The 16,999-nt window shown below is 49.1% G+C and overlaps 1 protein-coding gene across 1 annotated transcript; it reads left to right on the top strand.

Moving 5' to 3' along the window:
• Positions 1–3,961: 3,961 nt before the first annotated feature.
• Positions 3,962–16,500, top strand: LOC103225552 (chymotrypsin like elastase 2B). The gene is made up of 7 exons (XM_073007821.1): positions 3,962–4,069; positions 4,361–4,449; positions 9,421–9,518; positions 10,591–10,719; positions 11,577–11,713; positions 14,538–14,683; positions 15,928–16,500. Exons 1-7 carry the CDS (start codon positions 4,030–4,032, stop codon positions 16,159–16,161), a joined length of 873 nt encoding a protein of 290 aa, XP_072863922.1. The 5' UTR covers positions 3,962–4,029; the 3' UTR covers positions 16,162–16,500.
• Positions 16,501–16,999: the final 499 nt, after the last annotated feature.

Raw genomic sequence — 16,999 nt, 5'->3', positions numbered from 1 at the left:
AACCTTATGGCCCAGGACCAAGGCTGGAGCCCGTGCTCCAGGCCTGGCCAATCAACACATTGCATCCCCTTCCCCCACCACAGCGATTGGCTCAGGGATGGGCATGTGACCTGAGGCAGGTCCAATCAGAGAGGTTGCACGGTTGACTTGAGCGGGGAGCTACCAGAGGGCTGTCACTCATTCACTGCACAGGTGTGAGGATGAGGGAATGTGAGGCTACAAAGCAAAATGAGAGGGGAAGGGGGAGACGGGGTGATTTAGCTCCCCAGAGTACATCTGGCAATGTATGGAGACATTTTTAGTTGCGGCAACTGTGTGGGGAGGGGTAGGGACTGGCATCTAGCGGACTGGGGCCAGGGATGCTGTCAAACTCCCACAATGCACGGGACATAGATACAGCCCTCAAAACAAAGCATCATCCCGCCCGAAATGTCGACACTGCTGCAGGTGAGGAACTCTGGACCAGAGATGCTGCGGTGATCTTGTCCTCAGGGAAGGGAGAACGCAGAGCAGCTACAGGCCTCTTAACGGAGGCTGAGATGAGACCTCAAAGCAGAAGGCAGAAGCAAAAGATGAAGAAAAGCCAAGTCCAAGGGCCATCACCAGGGCCCTGAAACCTGCTCTGCCTGAAGCCAGCTTTGCTCCTGGATTTTGCCATTTTGTTGGCTTAAGCACAACTGTGTAAGTTTTGTGTCACTTTCAAATCCTGACAGCAATGTGGTGGAACGGACCGAGCATCTGTTCTTCTCCTTGTTTGTAGATAGGCAACCCCAGGTCAGAAAGCCTGTGAGATTGGCCCAAGGTCACACAGCAAATTCACAGCTGGTGTTTGTTCAGTGGCCTCATATAGGACAAACCTTATTTTTATATTAAACAAAGACACAGAGCAGAATGCCAAATAAAATATGAGACTTAAGAAATAATTGGTTGGTGCTGGGCGCAGTGGCTCACGCCTCTAATCCTAGCAGTTTGGGAGGCTGAGGCAGGCAAATCACCTGAGGTCGGGAGTTCAAGACCAGCCTGACCAACATGGAGAAACCCCATCTCTACTAAAAATACAAAAATTAGCTGGATGTGGTGGTACACGCCTGTAATACCAGCTACTCAGGAGGCTGAGGCAGGAGAATCACTTGAACCCGGGAGGCAGAGGTTGTGGTGAGCCGAGATCATGCCACTTCACTCCTCACTCCAGCCTGGGCAACAAGAGCGAAACTCCTCAAAAAAAAAAAAAAAAAGAAAGAAAAAGAAATAGGAAATAGTTGGTTGCTGTAGTGACTGATGCAGACCATAAGTGAGTCCAAACTGTTACAGAGAGTATGGGATGGAGTTGGGACTGGAACCCACGTCTTCTGGTATCCTTCCCATGGAGTCTGCCCACGCCCCCAATCTTTCTCACCTTCGCACGATCCTAGGGAGATTACAGAATTCTTTCCCACCCATTTTCTTCCCCATACAATAATCCTGCAATCCAGGCCTGGGTGGTTATCTAGGAAACTAAGGCCCAGAAGATAAGTGACATGTCCTGACCACCACACTCAAAATCGATGGATCAAAGACTTCAACTCAAGTCATAGGGGTTGAAATCCAGTTTCCCCACTGCTTTTTTGACTGGGGCAAAAGCTAGGGTTTGTGGTCACAGAGCGGAGCTTCCTCATCAGCAGCGGGCCTGCCTGGCTTTGTGCTCTCCCAAAAGGCAAGGAGAGTGAAGGTCTAAGGAAGAACAAGAGAGTCCACCAGGAAACCGTGCTCACTCCATGCCTCCCCCAACACAAGTTGAAGTCCTAGGAGGTGAGGCAGGATGCTGTCTCCAGTGGTGACAAGTAATGGGCTTTGGAATCAGACCAACCTAGTTCCAGTTCCCATTCTGCCGCTTAGAAGCTGTAGGATCTTGGGCAACTCACCTCACCTCTCTGAAGCTCAGCTTCCTCCTGTGAAATAAGAGAGCCTCTTGCAGGGTTTCCTAGGGCTTAGATTCAATAAGGAATGTGAGTGCATCTAATGTCTATGTGGTGCTGGGTGAGTGTCTGCCTGCCTTTGTTTGCTCCCCTTTGGAAGAAGCTTCTGCTTTGACACAATTTGGAAGATGAGGGTATTGGAGAGGTCCAAACTGTTATTCTCCTGGAAAAGGACATAAAATGCATCTGTCGCCCAGGCTGCACTGGCTTGATTGCAGCTCACTGCAGCCTTGACCACCCAGGCTCAAGCGACCCTCCTGCCTCGGCCTCCAGAGTAGCTGGAGCCACATATGTGTGCCACCATGCCTGGCTAACTTTTTAAAGAAAATTTTGTAGTGATGGGGACTGGGTGGGGGGGTCTCACTATGTTTTCCAGGCTGGCCCCCCCTTTTTTTTTTTTTTTTTTTAAGACTGAGTCTCACTCTGTTGCCCAGGCTAGAGTGCAGTGGCCTGATCTCAGCTCACTGCAACCTCTGCCTCCCAGGTTCAAGTGATTATCTTGCCTCAGCCTGCCGAGTAGCTGGGACTATAGGCAGGTACCATCATGCCTGGCTAATTACAGGCGTGAGCCAGTGCACCTGGTCTTTTTTTTTTCTTTTTTTTTTTTTTTTTGAGATGGAGTTTTGCTCTTGTCACCCAGGCGAGAGTTCAATGGTGCAATCTTGGTTCACTGCAACTTCTGACTCCTGGGTTCAAGTGATTCTCCTGCCTCAGGTTCCTGAGTAGCTGGGATTACAGGTGCGTGTCACCACGTCCGGCTAATTTTTCTATTTTTAGTAGAGACAGGGTTTTGCAATGTTGACTGGGCTGGTCTCAGACTCCTGGCCTCAGGTGATCCACCAGCCTCAGCCTCCAAAAGTTCTGGGATTATAGGAGTGAGCCACCATGCCAGGCCATAAAGTGCATCTTGATCCACCCGATGAAGTCCTCCTTTGCCAGCATTCTGCTTCCCCCGATCATTAGAGCAGTCAGATCCTAATTGTGCATGTCGGCCCTGCCTTCTGCTATGTGTGCACCTTCCCCACATTACACAAATCCTTACCATAATGTTGTGAAACATGCTGGGCACAGGTTTCTCTCCCTGTTTCACACATGGGTCTAGAGACTTACATGACCCAGCCAAGGTCACACTGCAAGCCCTGGCGTGGCCTAGAACAGGCTTTCTCAGCCTCAGCACCACTGACATCCGGGGCAGGGCAAGTCCTATTGCCCAGTGCATTGTTGGATGTTTAGCAGCATCTCTGCTCTCTGCCCGCTGGATGCCAATAACATCAACCCCAGCCATGACACCCAACAATGTCTCCAGATGTTGTCAAACGTCTCCTGGTGGCTGAACCAGCCCCACTGAGAAATACTGCCTTAGAACGCTATGGGTTCAGCATGCCACCTTCATCTTTTCATTGAAAACACAACTCCTGGCCAGGCGCGGTGGCTCAGCCTGTAATCCCAGCACTTTGGGAGGCCGAGGCAAGCAGAACACTTGAGGCCAGGAGTTCAAGACCAGCCTGGCCCACATGATGAGACCCCCATCACTACTAAAAATACAAAAATTAGCCAGGAATGGTGGCACACACCTGTAATCCCAGGTACTCGGGGGTCTGAGGCAGGGGAATCACTTGTAACCCAGGAGACAGAGGTTGCAGTGAGCCAAGATAGCGCCACTGCACTCCAGCCTGGGTGACAGGGCAAGACTCTGTCTCAGAAAGAAAAAAAAAAAAAGAAAGAAAACACAACTTCTCTCCTCAGTCTTACTCAGGGAAGAAAAAAAAAAAACACAACTCCAAGGACCAACAATTAGTATTTTTCTTCCTTCCCTAACACACAACATAATCTCTTTAAAACAGATGGAACCCATATTCCAATATCTACCCTTGGCCTCTTTTCAAAGTATTTCTAGGGTGACAGTTGGGAGGAAATGGGAAAAAAAAAATATTTGGACACAAGCTCTTTTTTCCACTGGGCTTTGAGAAAATCCCCATCTTGTGTGCTCCCAGTGTATCTCTCACTGATAAGTTCACTCATAAAACCAGGGCCTTCTCCAGGGCCACGCTGACAGAACTCCCACGGACACACCATGATTAGGAGCCTGCTGCTGTCCGCTTTGGTGGCTGGAGGTAAACCCTGTCACCCAGAGCCACTGGTTTCCCATCCCCTGGTGGGGCTGGGAATGGGATCTTCCTGTCCTCCCCTCTCGCCCCCACCCAACCCCTACTGCATTCAGACCTATAGTCATAAGAAAACTGGAATGGAGTTTCAAAGAACTGGAGCAAAGAGAAGGATTCTATGACCTCTTGGGATCCTTCTAGAACAAGGGTTTTCTATTTGGGGGTTCAGAATGCAGCAAGTGTAGTTTACATTGTGTGGGTCGCTGCTTCTTGGACTCAAGTCCCTTTCTCTTTTCATAGCCCTCAGTTGTGGGGTCCCCACTTACCCGCCTGGTATGTCTAGGATGTATGGTGGTGAAGAAGCGAGGCCCAACAGCTGGCCCTGGCAGGTGAGTCGACCACACTGTACTTCCCCTTGTCCCTGCCCCACTCCCTTTACATCGCCCCTTTGCCCTTCCACCATGGGGTCTACTGTGCTGGCAAAGTGAGCATTGATGGGACTCAGAGAGCAGCACAGGCAACTTCACCAATAAGATACATTTCCGGCTGGGCGCAGTGGCTCATGCCTGTTATCCCAGCACTTTGGGAGGCCCTGGTGGGCAGATCACCTGAAGTCAGGAGTTTGAGACCAGCCTGGGCAACGTGGTGAAACCCTGTCCCTACTAATAATACAAAATTAGCCAAGCTCAGTGGCGCATGCCTGTAATCCCAGCAACTTGGGAGGCTGAGGCAGGAGAAACACTTGAACCCGAGAGGCAGAAGTTGTAGTGAGAGGAGATTGCACCCCTGCACTCCAGCCTGAATAACAGAGACTCCATCTCAAAAAAAAAAAAAAAAAAAAAGATACATTTCTGTGGCTTTGGCCAACCTTGGGAGTGGAGGGAGACGTACCTCCTCCAACTGCAGTAAGGAGCTATCCCCTCCCCACTGCCTATACACAAATTTACAACTATAGTCTTACTCTGTTAACCAATCAGAGGCTTGCTTTCAAATGTACCATTATCCTATGAACCATTCAAGACTACCTATGCAAATATTCCTTGCTTTAAGGAACCAATCAGTGCTATTTATGCAGATTAATCTTTAACTACAGGCAAATCAATGTTACCAAGGAAAATGTTTCCTAAGTTGATATAATAGTGATATTAAGACTAAACTGCCCAGCTGGGCACAGGCACAAATTACTAAAATGTGTTAATTGTGGTAATTTCAAAAGAATTGTATAAAGTTTACGTTGACACAAACAAATGTAGTAAAATCTCATTTATCTGATGTAACTGGGACTGAGTAATTGAAAAGTTGGTCATAAAGAAATTATTTTAAATCATACATATATGTTGTAAACATTTTATCTTACACTATGTAAACAATTTTTTAAATTCTTAACTGTCTTTTTCATATAAACCACGCCCCATAATATATCATCTACAAGTTCATTTCTTTAGAGCAGAGCAGTAACTTTGAGACGTTCACAAAGCAATCTGAGTTATGAGCCCATCCTGACTTTTACGTCTTTTCCCTACAATCTTTCCGTTTTCTCACAGACACTAATTCAAGAGCAATTTTTTAGGAATCATGGTGATTCAGTCTCTTCCAAGCATTTAACTTTGTTTCACAACTCTCTTTCTGAACTCGTATTTCAGAATATTTGGTTACATATTTAATCAAATTTCACTATTGCAAACATCATTGATATAAACTGCTTTAGGAGCAAACCCAGCTGAATCAGGATGAGTTTCTAACGTAAGTAGGAGGAGCAATCCACCCACTAGCCTTGAGCATTCAGAGTGACCCATGCAGCAGTCACTGTGTCTACAGAGGCCACCGTCATTCATCTGCTCCTTGATTAAGAGACTGTCAATGATAGGCCAGGCACGGTGGCTCACACCTGTAATCCCAGCACTTTGGGAGGCCGAAGTGGGTGGATCACTTGAGGTCAGCAGTTCGAGACCAGCCTGGCCAACATGGTGAAACTCTGTCTCTACTAAAATTACAAAAATTAGCCAGGCATGATTGCAGGCACCTGTAATCCCAGCTACTTGGGAGGCTGAGGCATATATATATATATATATAAATATATATATATGTATGTATATATATGTGTGTGTGTGTGTGTGTGTGTGTATATATTTTTTTTTTTCTTTTTTTTTTTTTTTTTTTTTTTTGGTTAGACAGAGTTTCGCTTTTGTTGCCCAGGCTGGAGTGCAATGGCACAATCTCAGCTCACCGCAACATCTGCCTCCCAGGTTCAAGTGATTCTCCTGCCTCAGTCTCTAGAGTAGCTGGTATTACGGGCATGCGCCACCACGCCCAGCTAATTTTGTATTTTTAGTACAGACAGGGTTTCTCCATGTTGGTCAGGCTGGTCTCAAACTCCTGACCTCAGGTGATTTACCTGCCTTGGTCTCCCAAAGTGCTGGGATTACAGGCATGAACCACCACGCCCAGCCAACAGGAATAATATTTTAATGCAATTTTCTTTTTTGTGGGGGTGTGGGGGAGAGGCAGTGTCTTACTCTGTTACCCAGGCTGGAGTGCAGTGGCGCAATCTCGGCTAACTGCAACCTCCACCTTTCAGGTTCAAGCCATTCTCCTGCCTCAGCCTCCTGAGTACCTGGGATTAGAGATATGTGCCACCACACCAACTGATTTTTTTTGTATTTTAGTAGAGATAGGGTTTCATCATGTTGGCCAGGCTGGTCTCAAACTCCTGACCTCAGGTGATCCACCTGCCTCGGCCTCCCAAAGTGCTAGAATTACAGGTGTGAGCCATTCCACCCAGCCAGCTATTGTAATTACAGTATTAATCACCCTGAGAGCCCTACACAGTGGCTTATGTTCCGTGTTTCCAGGGAAGGCAACTGGGACTTGGAAAGGTTACAGAATTGCCCAAAGGCACTGAGTTAGCCTGGCGGGGAATGAGGATTCAAATTTGGTTCAGTGTTTGTTCTTTTAGCTACACTTTGCTGGCCACAAACAATACGTATTACATGGACTAAATTTCACATCTGTAGGATGGTTTCCGCACATTTTTAAATTGGGGTGGGGGAGTAGATACTTTTAAGTGTCTTTTTTCCCTTGGTCCAATTTTAAACATCTTTTTTAAAGCCAGTTCATCTAACGCCCCTTAATGTCACAAAAATGAGAAATGCCCAGTGGCTAATTAAAAACAAGGATGTGGCCGGGCACAGTGGCTCGCGCATGCAATCCCAACACTTTGGGAGGCTGAGGCAGGTGGATCACCTGAAGTCAGGAGTTGGAGATCACACTGGCCAACATGGTGAAACCACGACTCTATTAAAAGTACAAAAACCAGTGGGGCATGGTGGCAGGCACCCATAATCCCAGCTAGTGGGGAGGCTGAGGCAGGAGAATGACTTGAATCTAGGAGGCAGAGGTTGCAGTGAGCCGAGATTGTGCTACTGCGCTCCAGCCCGGGCAACAGAGGGAGACTCCATCTCAAAAAATAAAATAAAATAAAGTAGAAGAGACAATAAACAACTGAATGGGTAAACTAATAACACACCAGAAAACGAAAGATACTACGAAGAGTAAAGCAGAGCCAGGGGAAAGAGACAAGGCTATCTGTGTGTGCCTATGTACATGAGTGTGCGTGTCTGTGTGTGTGCACACTGCTTGAACAGCATGGTCATAGAAGACCTCATGGAGAAGGTAATCTTGAGCAGAGACCTACAGGAAGTGAAGGAAAGAGCTACGCCGATATTTGCGAGAATATTCCAGGCAGAAGGAAGAGCCAGTGCAAAGGCCCTGAGGCAGAAGTGGGTTTGGTGTATTTGCGGAACTGCCTGGAAGTCAGGGTGGCTGGAGGAGAGGAGAGTGGGAGCCTATGGTGTCAGAGAGGCCACAGAGGGCCTAGTAGGTCATCAGACAGTTTTAACTTTTGCAAACCGTAAAGGGGGAGCCACTGGAGAGTCTGAACAGAGAAGAGAAGTCATCTGACTCCCATTCAAAAAGGATCATTCTGGCTGCGGTGTTGAGAAAATGTGGGCAGGAGCAGGGAGAAGAGATGGGAGACTAGAGTGATCATCGAGAAGAGAGGATGACTGGGACACTCAGTTGAGGTAGTGACCAAGGGGTAGCAACCATTCCACAAATTCTCAAGGCAGAGCTGACAGGATGTCCCCTGTGGAGACGGCCTCACTGTGTCACCCAGGCTGAGCACAGTGCCATGGCAGCTCACTGCAACCTAGACTTCCCAGGGTCAAGCAATCCTCCCATCTCAGCCTCCTGGGTAGCTGGGACTACAGGCATGCACCACCACACCCAGTGGCTAATCTTGGGGTATTTTTCTGTAGAGACAGTGTATTAATCCGTTCTCACACTGCTAATAAAGACATACATGAGACTGGCTAATTTATAAAGGAAAAAGATTTAATTGACCCACAGCTCAGCATGGTTGGGAAGGCCTCAGGAAACTTACAATCATGGCAGAAGGGGAAGGAAACACATCCTTCTTCACACAGTGGCAGCAGGGAGCAGTGCTGAGCAAAAGGGGGAAAGGCCCATTATAAAACCATCAGATCATGGCTAGGCACGGTGGCTCACGCCTGTAATCCCAGCACTTTGGGAGGCCAAGGTGGGCAGATCACAAGGTAGGAGATGGAGACCACGGTGAAACCCCATCTCTACTAAAAATACAAAAAAATTAGCTGGACGCAGTGTTGGGTGCCTGTAGTCCCAGCTACTCAGGAGGCTGAGGCAGGAGAACGGCATGAACCCAGGAGGTGGAGCTTGCAGTGAGCTGAGATCGCACCACTGCACTCCAGCCTGGGCGACAGAGCAAGACTCCATCTCAAATAAATAAATAAATAAAACCATCAGATCGTGAGAGAACTCACTCACTATCATGAAAACAGCATGGGGACAGCATGGGGGTAACCACACTCATGATTCAATTACCTCCCACCAGGCCCCTCCCACGACACGTGGGGATTATGCTACAATTCAGGATGAGATTTGGGTGGGGACACAGCCAAACCTTATCAGACGGGGTTTCACCACGTTGCCCAGGCTGGTCTCAAACTCCTGGGCTCAACCCAACCTCCTGCCTTGGCCTCCCAAAGTGTTGGGATTATAGCCATGAGCCACCATGCCTGGCCTGAGTTTTGTTTTTTTTTTTGTTTTGTTTTTTGTTTTTGTTTTTTTACTATAGATTGCATTAAAATGTTTTTTATCTTGACGTCTGAGGTTTTGGGGGCCTCCTTAAGTTGAGCACCTGAGGTAAGTGCCTCACTCCCCCTTACCCTTGTCCCAGCCCTGTTCTTGGGAAACTGGAGTGCAGGGAGGCCCTGCTTTTTCAGCCACAGCCACAGCCACAGAGCTCCTGTGCTTCTCCCCAGGTCTCCCTGCAGTACAGCTCCAATGGCCAGTGGTACCACACCTGTGGAGGGTCCCTGATAGCCAACAACTGGGTCCTGACGGCCGCCCACTGCATCAGGTAACTGCCATTCCCTGGGCTCTTGGCCTGCTCACCAGCCGGTGCTCATTTCTGAGCTGGGGGCTCAAATGGCCTGAACTATGCTACATAAAGGAACCTTGCAAATAACCACTAGCCTGGCTGAGACACAAGCTGTAGTCAATCGATGGTTCAGTGTGTTGGCCCACCCATGGGTCATTTCATGGCATGAATGGAGTGTCCTGTGCCAGGCAGGCAATGAGGGAGGATGAAGAGGAGGGGAAGGCCCAATCTCTGCCCTCTTGGGGAAACTACATGTGGCCTCTGGATCTGGAATTGGGTTCCCTTGAACAACTTAACTGACTTCTCAAAGTTTCAATACCATCACCTGCAGAAAATGGAGTAACAGAATTTAGTGTGGATTCAGTAATTGATTTGCTAAAGTGCCTGGCACTTATTAAGTGCTCAATGAAAGCTAATTCTGAATTGCAGACAAATTATAAAAGCCCACAAGGTTCTGCAATGTTATTCACTTACCCTCTTCTTTGTCCGTGACGTCTGCTCATCACAGCTGGAACTCACCAGAGTTTCTGCTGGGTCAGTGTGACTCCCTACGAGGAGTGATCCTTTCTCCCATCTAATTTATAATAAGCTCTATGAAGTGATGGGGCAACTAATAGATGCCTACAGTCAGGAGTCCTGGCTTCTCGTTCTGGTTTCTCACTAATGGTGGGACTCTGGGCCAGTTACACTGCTCTGGGCCTCAGTTTCCCCATGTGAAAATGAAAGGTTGAAAATTTCCTTGAGGCCAAATGACTCCTGTTTTCTCTGTGTTCATCTCATTCCCTCCATAATACTATAGAGTCTGTGTTATTACAACATTTATTTTATATTGTAGTTTATAGTTAGTATAGTAACAATTATTGTATGATCATAGTTCCTACGTTATATACTTTAGGCTCTATTATAACTGATTGTCCCAGGGGAGGAAAGATTCCCAAGCCCAAGCCCCAACTAGTGGCTCATGCAGCAGCCAGTTACTTGGGTCTATCCCAACACTATCCAAAGTCAGGCCTCTGGAGGTGACCCTCTCCCTGGACCCCCTTTCTCCCAGCTCCTTCAGGACCTACCGCGTGGTGCTGGGACAGCACAACCTCAACACTGCAGAGTCCGGCTCACTGGCCGTCAGTGTCTCTAAGACTGTGGTGCACCAGAACTGGAACTCCGACCAGGTCTCCAAAGGGTTCGTTTCTGTCTGGGTGCACTTGAGGGTGAGGTTGTCAGGGAACAGAAGGGGGTCTCACAGAGGCAAGGGTCTCAACCCCACCACACCCACTCTGCTTTTTCTATAGGGAGGAGAAAGGAACTCGGGCCTCTTAGAGGTGGAACCAGCTCCAAAGATGTCTGGGGTGGGGATGTGACCTGGGGAGGGAGAAGCAAAGACTGCCAGAGTGACCCGGGTTTGCTGCCAATTAAGCCTGCCTGTCCACTGAGCATGTATCTACTTCGTGACAAGTCCTGGGGACACAGGGACAGTGCTGTCGACCCTGTGACTGTCCCCGGAGTAGGACACAACCTCTCCTGCCTTGCCCCTTTCAACAAGGCCCTATGCATTTTCTGTGTGTGTGTGTGTGTGTGTGTGTGTGTGTGTGTGTGTGAGAGTCAGAGTCTCGCTCTGTCGCAGAGACTGAAGTGCGGTGGCGCGATCTCGGCTCATTGCAAGCTCTGCCTCCTGGGTTCATGCCATTCTCCTGCCTCAGCCTTCTGAGTAGCTGGGACTACAGGTGCCCGCCACCACCATGCCCAGCTAATTTTTTGTATTTTCAGTAGAGACGGGGTTTCACTGTGTTAGCCAGGATGGTCTTGGTCTGCTGACCCCATGATCTGCTTGCCTCAGTCTCCCAAAGTGCTGAGATTACAGGCATCAGCCACTGTGCCAGGCCGCCCGTCTGCATTTTCAAACATGCCCTGGGGCCCTGCCACTCAGAGCAACCTGGGGTAATGTATAGGGAACGATGACAAGGTCTCAGAGCCCTCCAAAGCCCTACAGGGCAGGAAAAGTCAACCCTGTCCTCATGCTCTGCCTCTGCACTGACCTAGGTACGACATTGCCCTGCTCAAACTGGCTAACCCCGTCTCCCTCACCGACAAGATCCAGCTGGCCTGCCTCCCTCCTGCTGGCACCATTCTACCCAACAACTACCCCTGCTACGTCACGGGCTGGGGAAATCTGCAGAGTAAGTGGGAGCCAGGAGCCCCCAGGCCTGGGAGGGAAGGGAGGTGATGTCACCCCTGTCTGGCCAGAGCCTCTCACCTGTCATCCCAGGGTGTGTGGCTGCCTGGGAGAGACGGGATGGCATAGGCTGATGCCTGCCTGGGTTCAAATGTCAGCTCTCCCACTTCATGACTGTGACACCTTGGGCACATTACTAGGTCTCTCCATGCAGCACTTTTATCATATGTAAAATGCAAATAATTGGCTGGGCGCCGTGGCTCACGCCTGTAATCCCAGCACTTTGGAGACCAAGGCGAGTGGATCACTTGAGGTCAGGAGTTTGAGAGCAGCCTGGCCAACATGGTGAAACCCATCTCTACTAAAAATATAAAAAAGTCACCAGGTGTGGCGGTGTGCTCCTGTAGTCCCAGCTACTTGGGAGCCTGAGGCACGAGAATCGTTTGAACCTGGGAGGCGGAGGGTACAGTAAGCCAAGATTGCGCCACTGCACTCCAGCCTGGGGGACAGAGCGACACTCCATCTCAAAAAAAAAAAAAAAGGCATAATAATAGCAGCTACATCACAGAGTTGTCAAGAAGATTAAAGGAGATAATCCATAGGAAGCCTGGAGACCAGTGCCCGCCATGCGGTAGGTGCTGTGTGTTAGTTGTTGTCACTGTCCCTGTGATGGAAAGAAAGTTACAGAGATCATATGACATCTTCTGTGTGGCCCAAGGCTAGAGTTCAGAGCAGCATTTGCTCTGTGACCTGAGGCCTCTGGAGTTCCACAAAGGCCCCTGGAGTCCTCATCAGACCCTCCGTGCCCCATGGCAAAAGCTGTCCCCTGTGCCATTCGGTCTTGCTGCTCAGAACCTGGCTGAGGGCGGGTCTCCTTTGACATAGACTCCAGGGGTTAGAGATACAATGACAGTAGCCACCAAGAGGAATAGAGTTCCCGCCCTTCACTTGTGAAATGACCAGAGGTTTGGAAGATTCTAGGAAGGGATGAGTGATAATGACCTTATGACCATAACGACATTATGAGTGATAATGACATTATGACATTTCTCCCTAATGACATAAACAGATAAGTATAATGACATGTTTTTCCAGGGGTACATCCACATACATACCCTCCAATAAATCCCCATTGCCCTCTTGACTGGCTTACCTGTAAACACAAGGACACATGAAATCCTGCGGTGAGCGGTGGTGGAAGAGGCATTTCATGCTTATTAAGATAGAAGCACAACCACCTGTTCGTTTCTCCAGACAACCCTGGGGCAGACGCAGTTCATCTGAGACATTGAGAGCAGGGAGGTATCCAAATGCTTGGCTTTTAGGCCCAGCTCTGTCAGTCATGGTGAAACCTTGGGCAAGCCACTTCTGAACCTCAGTCTCTTCATCTGTAAAATGGAAACACGGTTGGTGAAGACCAAAAGAGGTGAAAGGTGAAAATGCATCAGACATTGCAAAATGTTATACAAGTGTTAATTACTTATAAATTAGAGTGATCTTAAGCAAAAACCTTTTTTTTTTTTTTATTTGAGACAGAGCCTTGTTCTGTCACCCAGGCTGGAGTGCAGTGTGCAATCTCGGCTCACTGCAACCTTTGCCTCCCACAGATTCAACCAATTCTCCTGCCTCAGCCTCCTGAGTAGCTGGGATTACAGACACCATGCCCAGCTAATTTCTATATTTTACTAGAGATGAGGTTTCATCATGTTGGCCAGGCTGGTCTCAAACTCCTGACCTCAAGTGATCCACCTGCCTTGGCCTCCTAAACTGCTAGGATTACAGGGTGAACTACCATGCCCGGCTAATGCCTAACTTCCCTTGGCTTCAATCGCAAGTGAAAAATTATGTTAATATCATCCTTGCCACTCATAGCAGTAGTAACAGTAATGGAGGGGATGGTGGTTGTGTCATTGGGGGCCATTATGAAAGCCCTCTCTTCACCACACCAGCATATTTTTCCCAAGGAGGGGGCTCTAACTGCCAGGAGGCTCACTTCCTTATTTCAGGTAAGTGACAGAAAACCAGGGAACTAGCTCAGCACAAAAAATAAGGGAAATTGTTATAAGAATTTAAAAGTTTCAACCCGGCCAGGTGCAGTGGCTCAAGCCTGTAATCCCAGCACTTTGGGAGGCCGAGACGGGCGGATCACGAGGTCAGGAGATCGAGACCATCCTGGCTAACACGGTGAAACCCCATCTCTACTAAAAAATACAAAAAACTAGCCGGGCGAGGTGGCGGGCGCCTGTAGTCCCAGCTACTCAGGAGGGTGAGGCAGGAGAACGGCGTGAACCCAGGAGGCGGAGCTTGCAGTGAGCTGAGATCTGGCCACTGTACTCCAGCCTGGGCGACAGAGTGAAACTCCGTCTCAAAAAAAAAAAAGTTTCAACCCAAGGGCAGAGATACAGCCAGTCATCAGGAACAGGCTAGAATCAGGGGTTGGAAGCCCATAAGAAACTCAGGAAACACTCAGTTAGAAATTTCTTTCTTTGTGGGTCTACTTCATTCTTCTGCACACAGAAGAAAATGTCAGCCTTTGACAAGGACTTCCCAGATTTGCCTCCTCCACAACCGGAATCTCTCCATCCCCACCGCAAAATCCCAGGGGAGGGAGCTGATTGGCTTAGCTTGAGTCAGGTGTTCACTGCTGAACCAATCACCAGTGGCCAGCACACTAACCAATCAACGGTGAGGAAACAGTACAGACAAACATAGCTGTTCCCCTGTTGCAATAGATGGAAGACAGTAAGGGGAAACCCAGTAGGGGTCTGCCACTTCCTTTTTCTCAGGAGTCCCTATGTCCCTAATGCCTTCTCTCTGGTCTCATTCAGCCAATAGGGCTGTCTCTGATGACCTGCAGCAGGGCCGGTTGCTGGTTGTGGACTATGCCACCTGCTCCAGCTCCGGCTCTTGGGGCAGCACCGTGAAGACCAATATGATCTGCGCTGGGGGTGATGGCATGATATGTACCTGCAACGTGAGTGCCAATAATCAGGGGCCCCGCTCCATGACAAAATGTGGCTGGGGATGGGAAGAGGCTATGGAAAACCATCCCTGGATAGGTCCATCCTCCCCCCTCCTGGCAGAAGCACCCGGAAATGGTACCAGATATATCAGAACCCGACCTTTGGCCAGGCACGGTGGCTCACGCCTATAATCCCAGCATTTTGGGAGGCCGAGGCAGGCAGATCACTTGAGGTCAGCAGTTTGAGACCAGCCTGGCCAACATGGTGAAACCCTGTCTCTACTAAAAATAAAAATTAGCCAGGCATGGTGGCACATACCTGTAGTCACAGCTACAATGGGAGGCTGAGGCAGGAGAATCACTTGAACCCAGAAGGCAGAGGTTGCAGCGAGCTGAGATGGTGCCACTGCACTCCAGCCTGGTTGACAGAGTGAAACTCAAAACAAAAAACAAAAACAAAAAAAAAAACCCTGACGTTTTTTCTTCTTAGTTCTTGTTCTTGTTTGTTCTTGTTTTGAGATTCTCCTTGTCGCGTCCATCCCTCTCACTGCTGGGAAGTCCTTCCCTGGGTCTCATCAAGGTCTCTCATGACTGTCATTCCGTATCCTTTCCTCTATGCTGGAAGGGAGCCAAAGGAAACTAATCCCTGGGTTGAATTACTCTCATCCATGGCGCAGTGTGTCCCCTCCAGGTAGCTGCCATGGAAACCTTCCTGGAGACAGTGTCTTAACCACCAGGAATTGCTCTGTGTTGGACTTAGCAGTGAAGTGGGGATGCAGTAGGAAGGAGTTCCACATGCCCTTCAGATCACACTGTGCCCTACACACTCTGCCCACACAGACCACCCCATGCATGGGAAGACGGAGCCGGTGGGGAATAGCCTGGCAGCTGAACTCTGGGATGTGGCCTCAGCTCCTTTACAAACTGCCTGTGCAACCTTGGACAAGTCCCAACCTCTCAACACTCCAGTTTCTCCTCTCCAGTGGCCTGGGGAGACTATGAATATTTACCTCATAGAATTTTGTGAGGATTAATGAGATAAGGCATAGAACATGCTTAGCTCAGCTCTGGCCACACAGGAAGAATAAGTGTTGGCTCTTGTTGGAATTATGGTACCATCCTGGGCTATGACCACAAGGGCTGCCTTTAGAGGACAGTGACCTGCAGCAGAACAATAGAAATGCATTGAGAACAATGGTTCCAAAGGGCAGCCCCTTCCTCTCCCTTTACCCTTCTATAACTCTGGCCTTCCTCAGGGAGACTCCGGCGGGCCGCTGAACTGTCAGGCAGCTGACGGCCGGTGGGAGGTGCATGGCATCGGCAGCCTCACGTCTCTCCTTGGCTGCAACTACTACTACATGCCCTCCATCTTCACGCGGGTCTCCAACTATAATGACTGGATCAATTCGGTAAGAACCAGACCAGCCCTGAGCCCCAGGGCACTGCCCTGCTTACCTGGCCTCGGAGTGCCATGCCCACCTGGCGACTGAGAACCCCCTCCTTCCTCTTGAGAGCTAGATGGGAACCCCTTGGAGGAGGCTGCAGACCTTGGCAACTGCTGGGCCCCCCATGGGTCCCAAAAATTTCTGTGTGGGTAAAGCTGAGTGAAAAGGAACATAGAGGGTGGCCTTGTCCAAAGAGGTTGAACACTGCTCAGGCATGTTAAGAGTTCCATGGCCGGGCGCTGTGGCTCAGGCTTGTAATCTCAGCACTTTGGGAGGCCGAGGCGGGCAGATCACGAGGTCAGGAGATTGAGACCATCATGGCTAACACGGTGAAACCCCGTCTCTACTAAAAATACAAAAAAAAGAAAAATAGCTGGGCATGGTGGCGGGTGCCTGTAGTCCCAGCTACTTGGGAGGCTGAGGCAGGAGAATGGCATGAACCCGGGAGACGGAGCTTACAGTGAGCCGAGATCACGCCACTGCACTCCAGCATGGGTGACAGACAAAGACTCTGTCTCAAAAAAAAAAAAAAAAAAAAAAAAAAAAAGAGTTCCATAGGAATGGTGATTTTATTTTTGTGTATCTGTGTGTGGCCCAGACTCCACCATCGAGTGCTATGAACAGGTATATATTTGCAAAACCCAAAACCTGATACTTTGAGACCCCCATAGCATTAATTATTGGAAATTAGTGCCCCTTAGGCATCTTCTAGCTATTCTGTAGGGTGACCAACCATCCTGGTTTGCCCAGGACTGAGAGGTTTTCCAGGATGCAGGACTTCCTGTTTTACACTGGGACCATCCCAGGCAAATAAAGCCGAGTTGGTCCCCTGTCTTGTAAATGTAAACTCAGAGAGCTGTCTGCTCGGAGCTTCCACACTAGC

The sequence above is a fragment of the Chlorocebus sabaeus genome, chromosome 20, assembly GCF_047675955.1.
Source record: "Chlorocebus sabaeus isolate Y175 chromosome 20, mChlSab1.0.hap1, whole genome shotgun sequence".
NCBI classification, from domain to species: Eukaryota; Metazoa; Chordata; class Mammalia; order Primates; family Cercopithecidae; genus Chlorocebus; species Chlorocebus sabaeus.
This window is presented reverse-complemented; position numbering and strand designations above follow the sequence as displayed.

Coding starts and splice junctions, on each gene's coding strand:
- LOC103225552 (XM_073007821.1), top strand. CDS start 4,030: ATGATTAGGAGCCTGCTGCTGTCCGCTTTGGTGGCTGGAG. Junction 4,450..9,420: donor CCAACAGCTGGCCCTGGCAG/GTGAGTCGACCA, acceptor GCTTCTCCCCAG/GTCTCCCTGCAGTACAGCTC. Junction 10,720..11,576: donor TCCGACCAGGTCTCCAAAGG/GTTCGTTTCTGT, acceptor GCACTGACCTAG/GTACGACATTGCCCTGCTCA.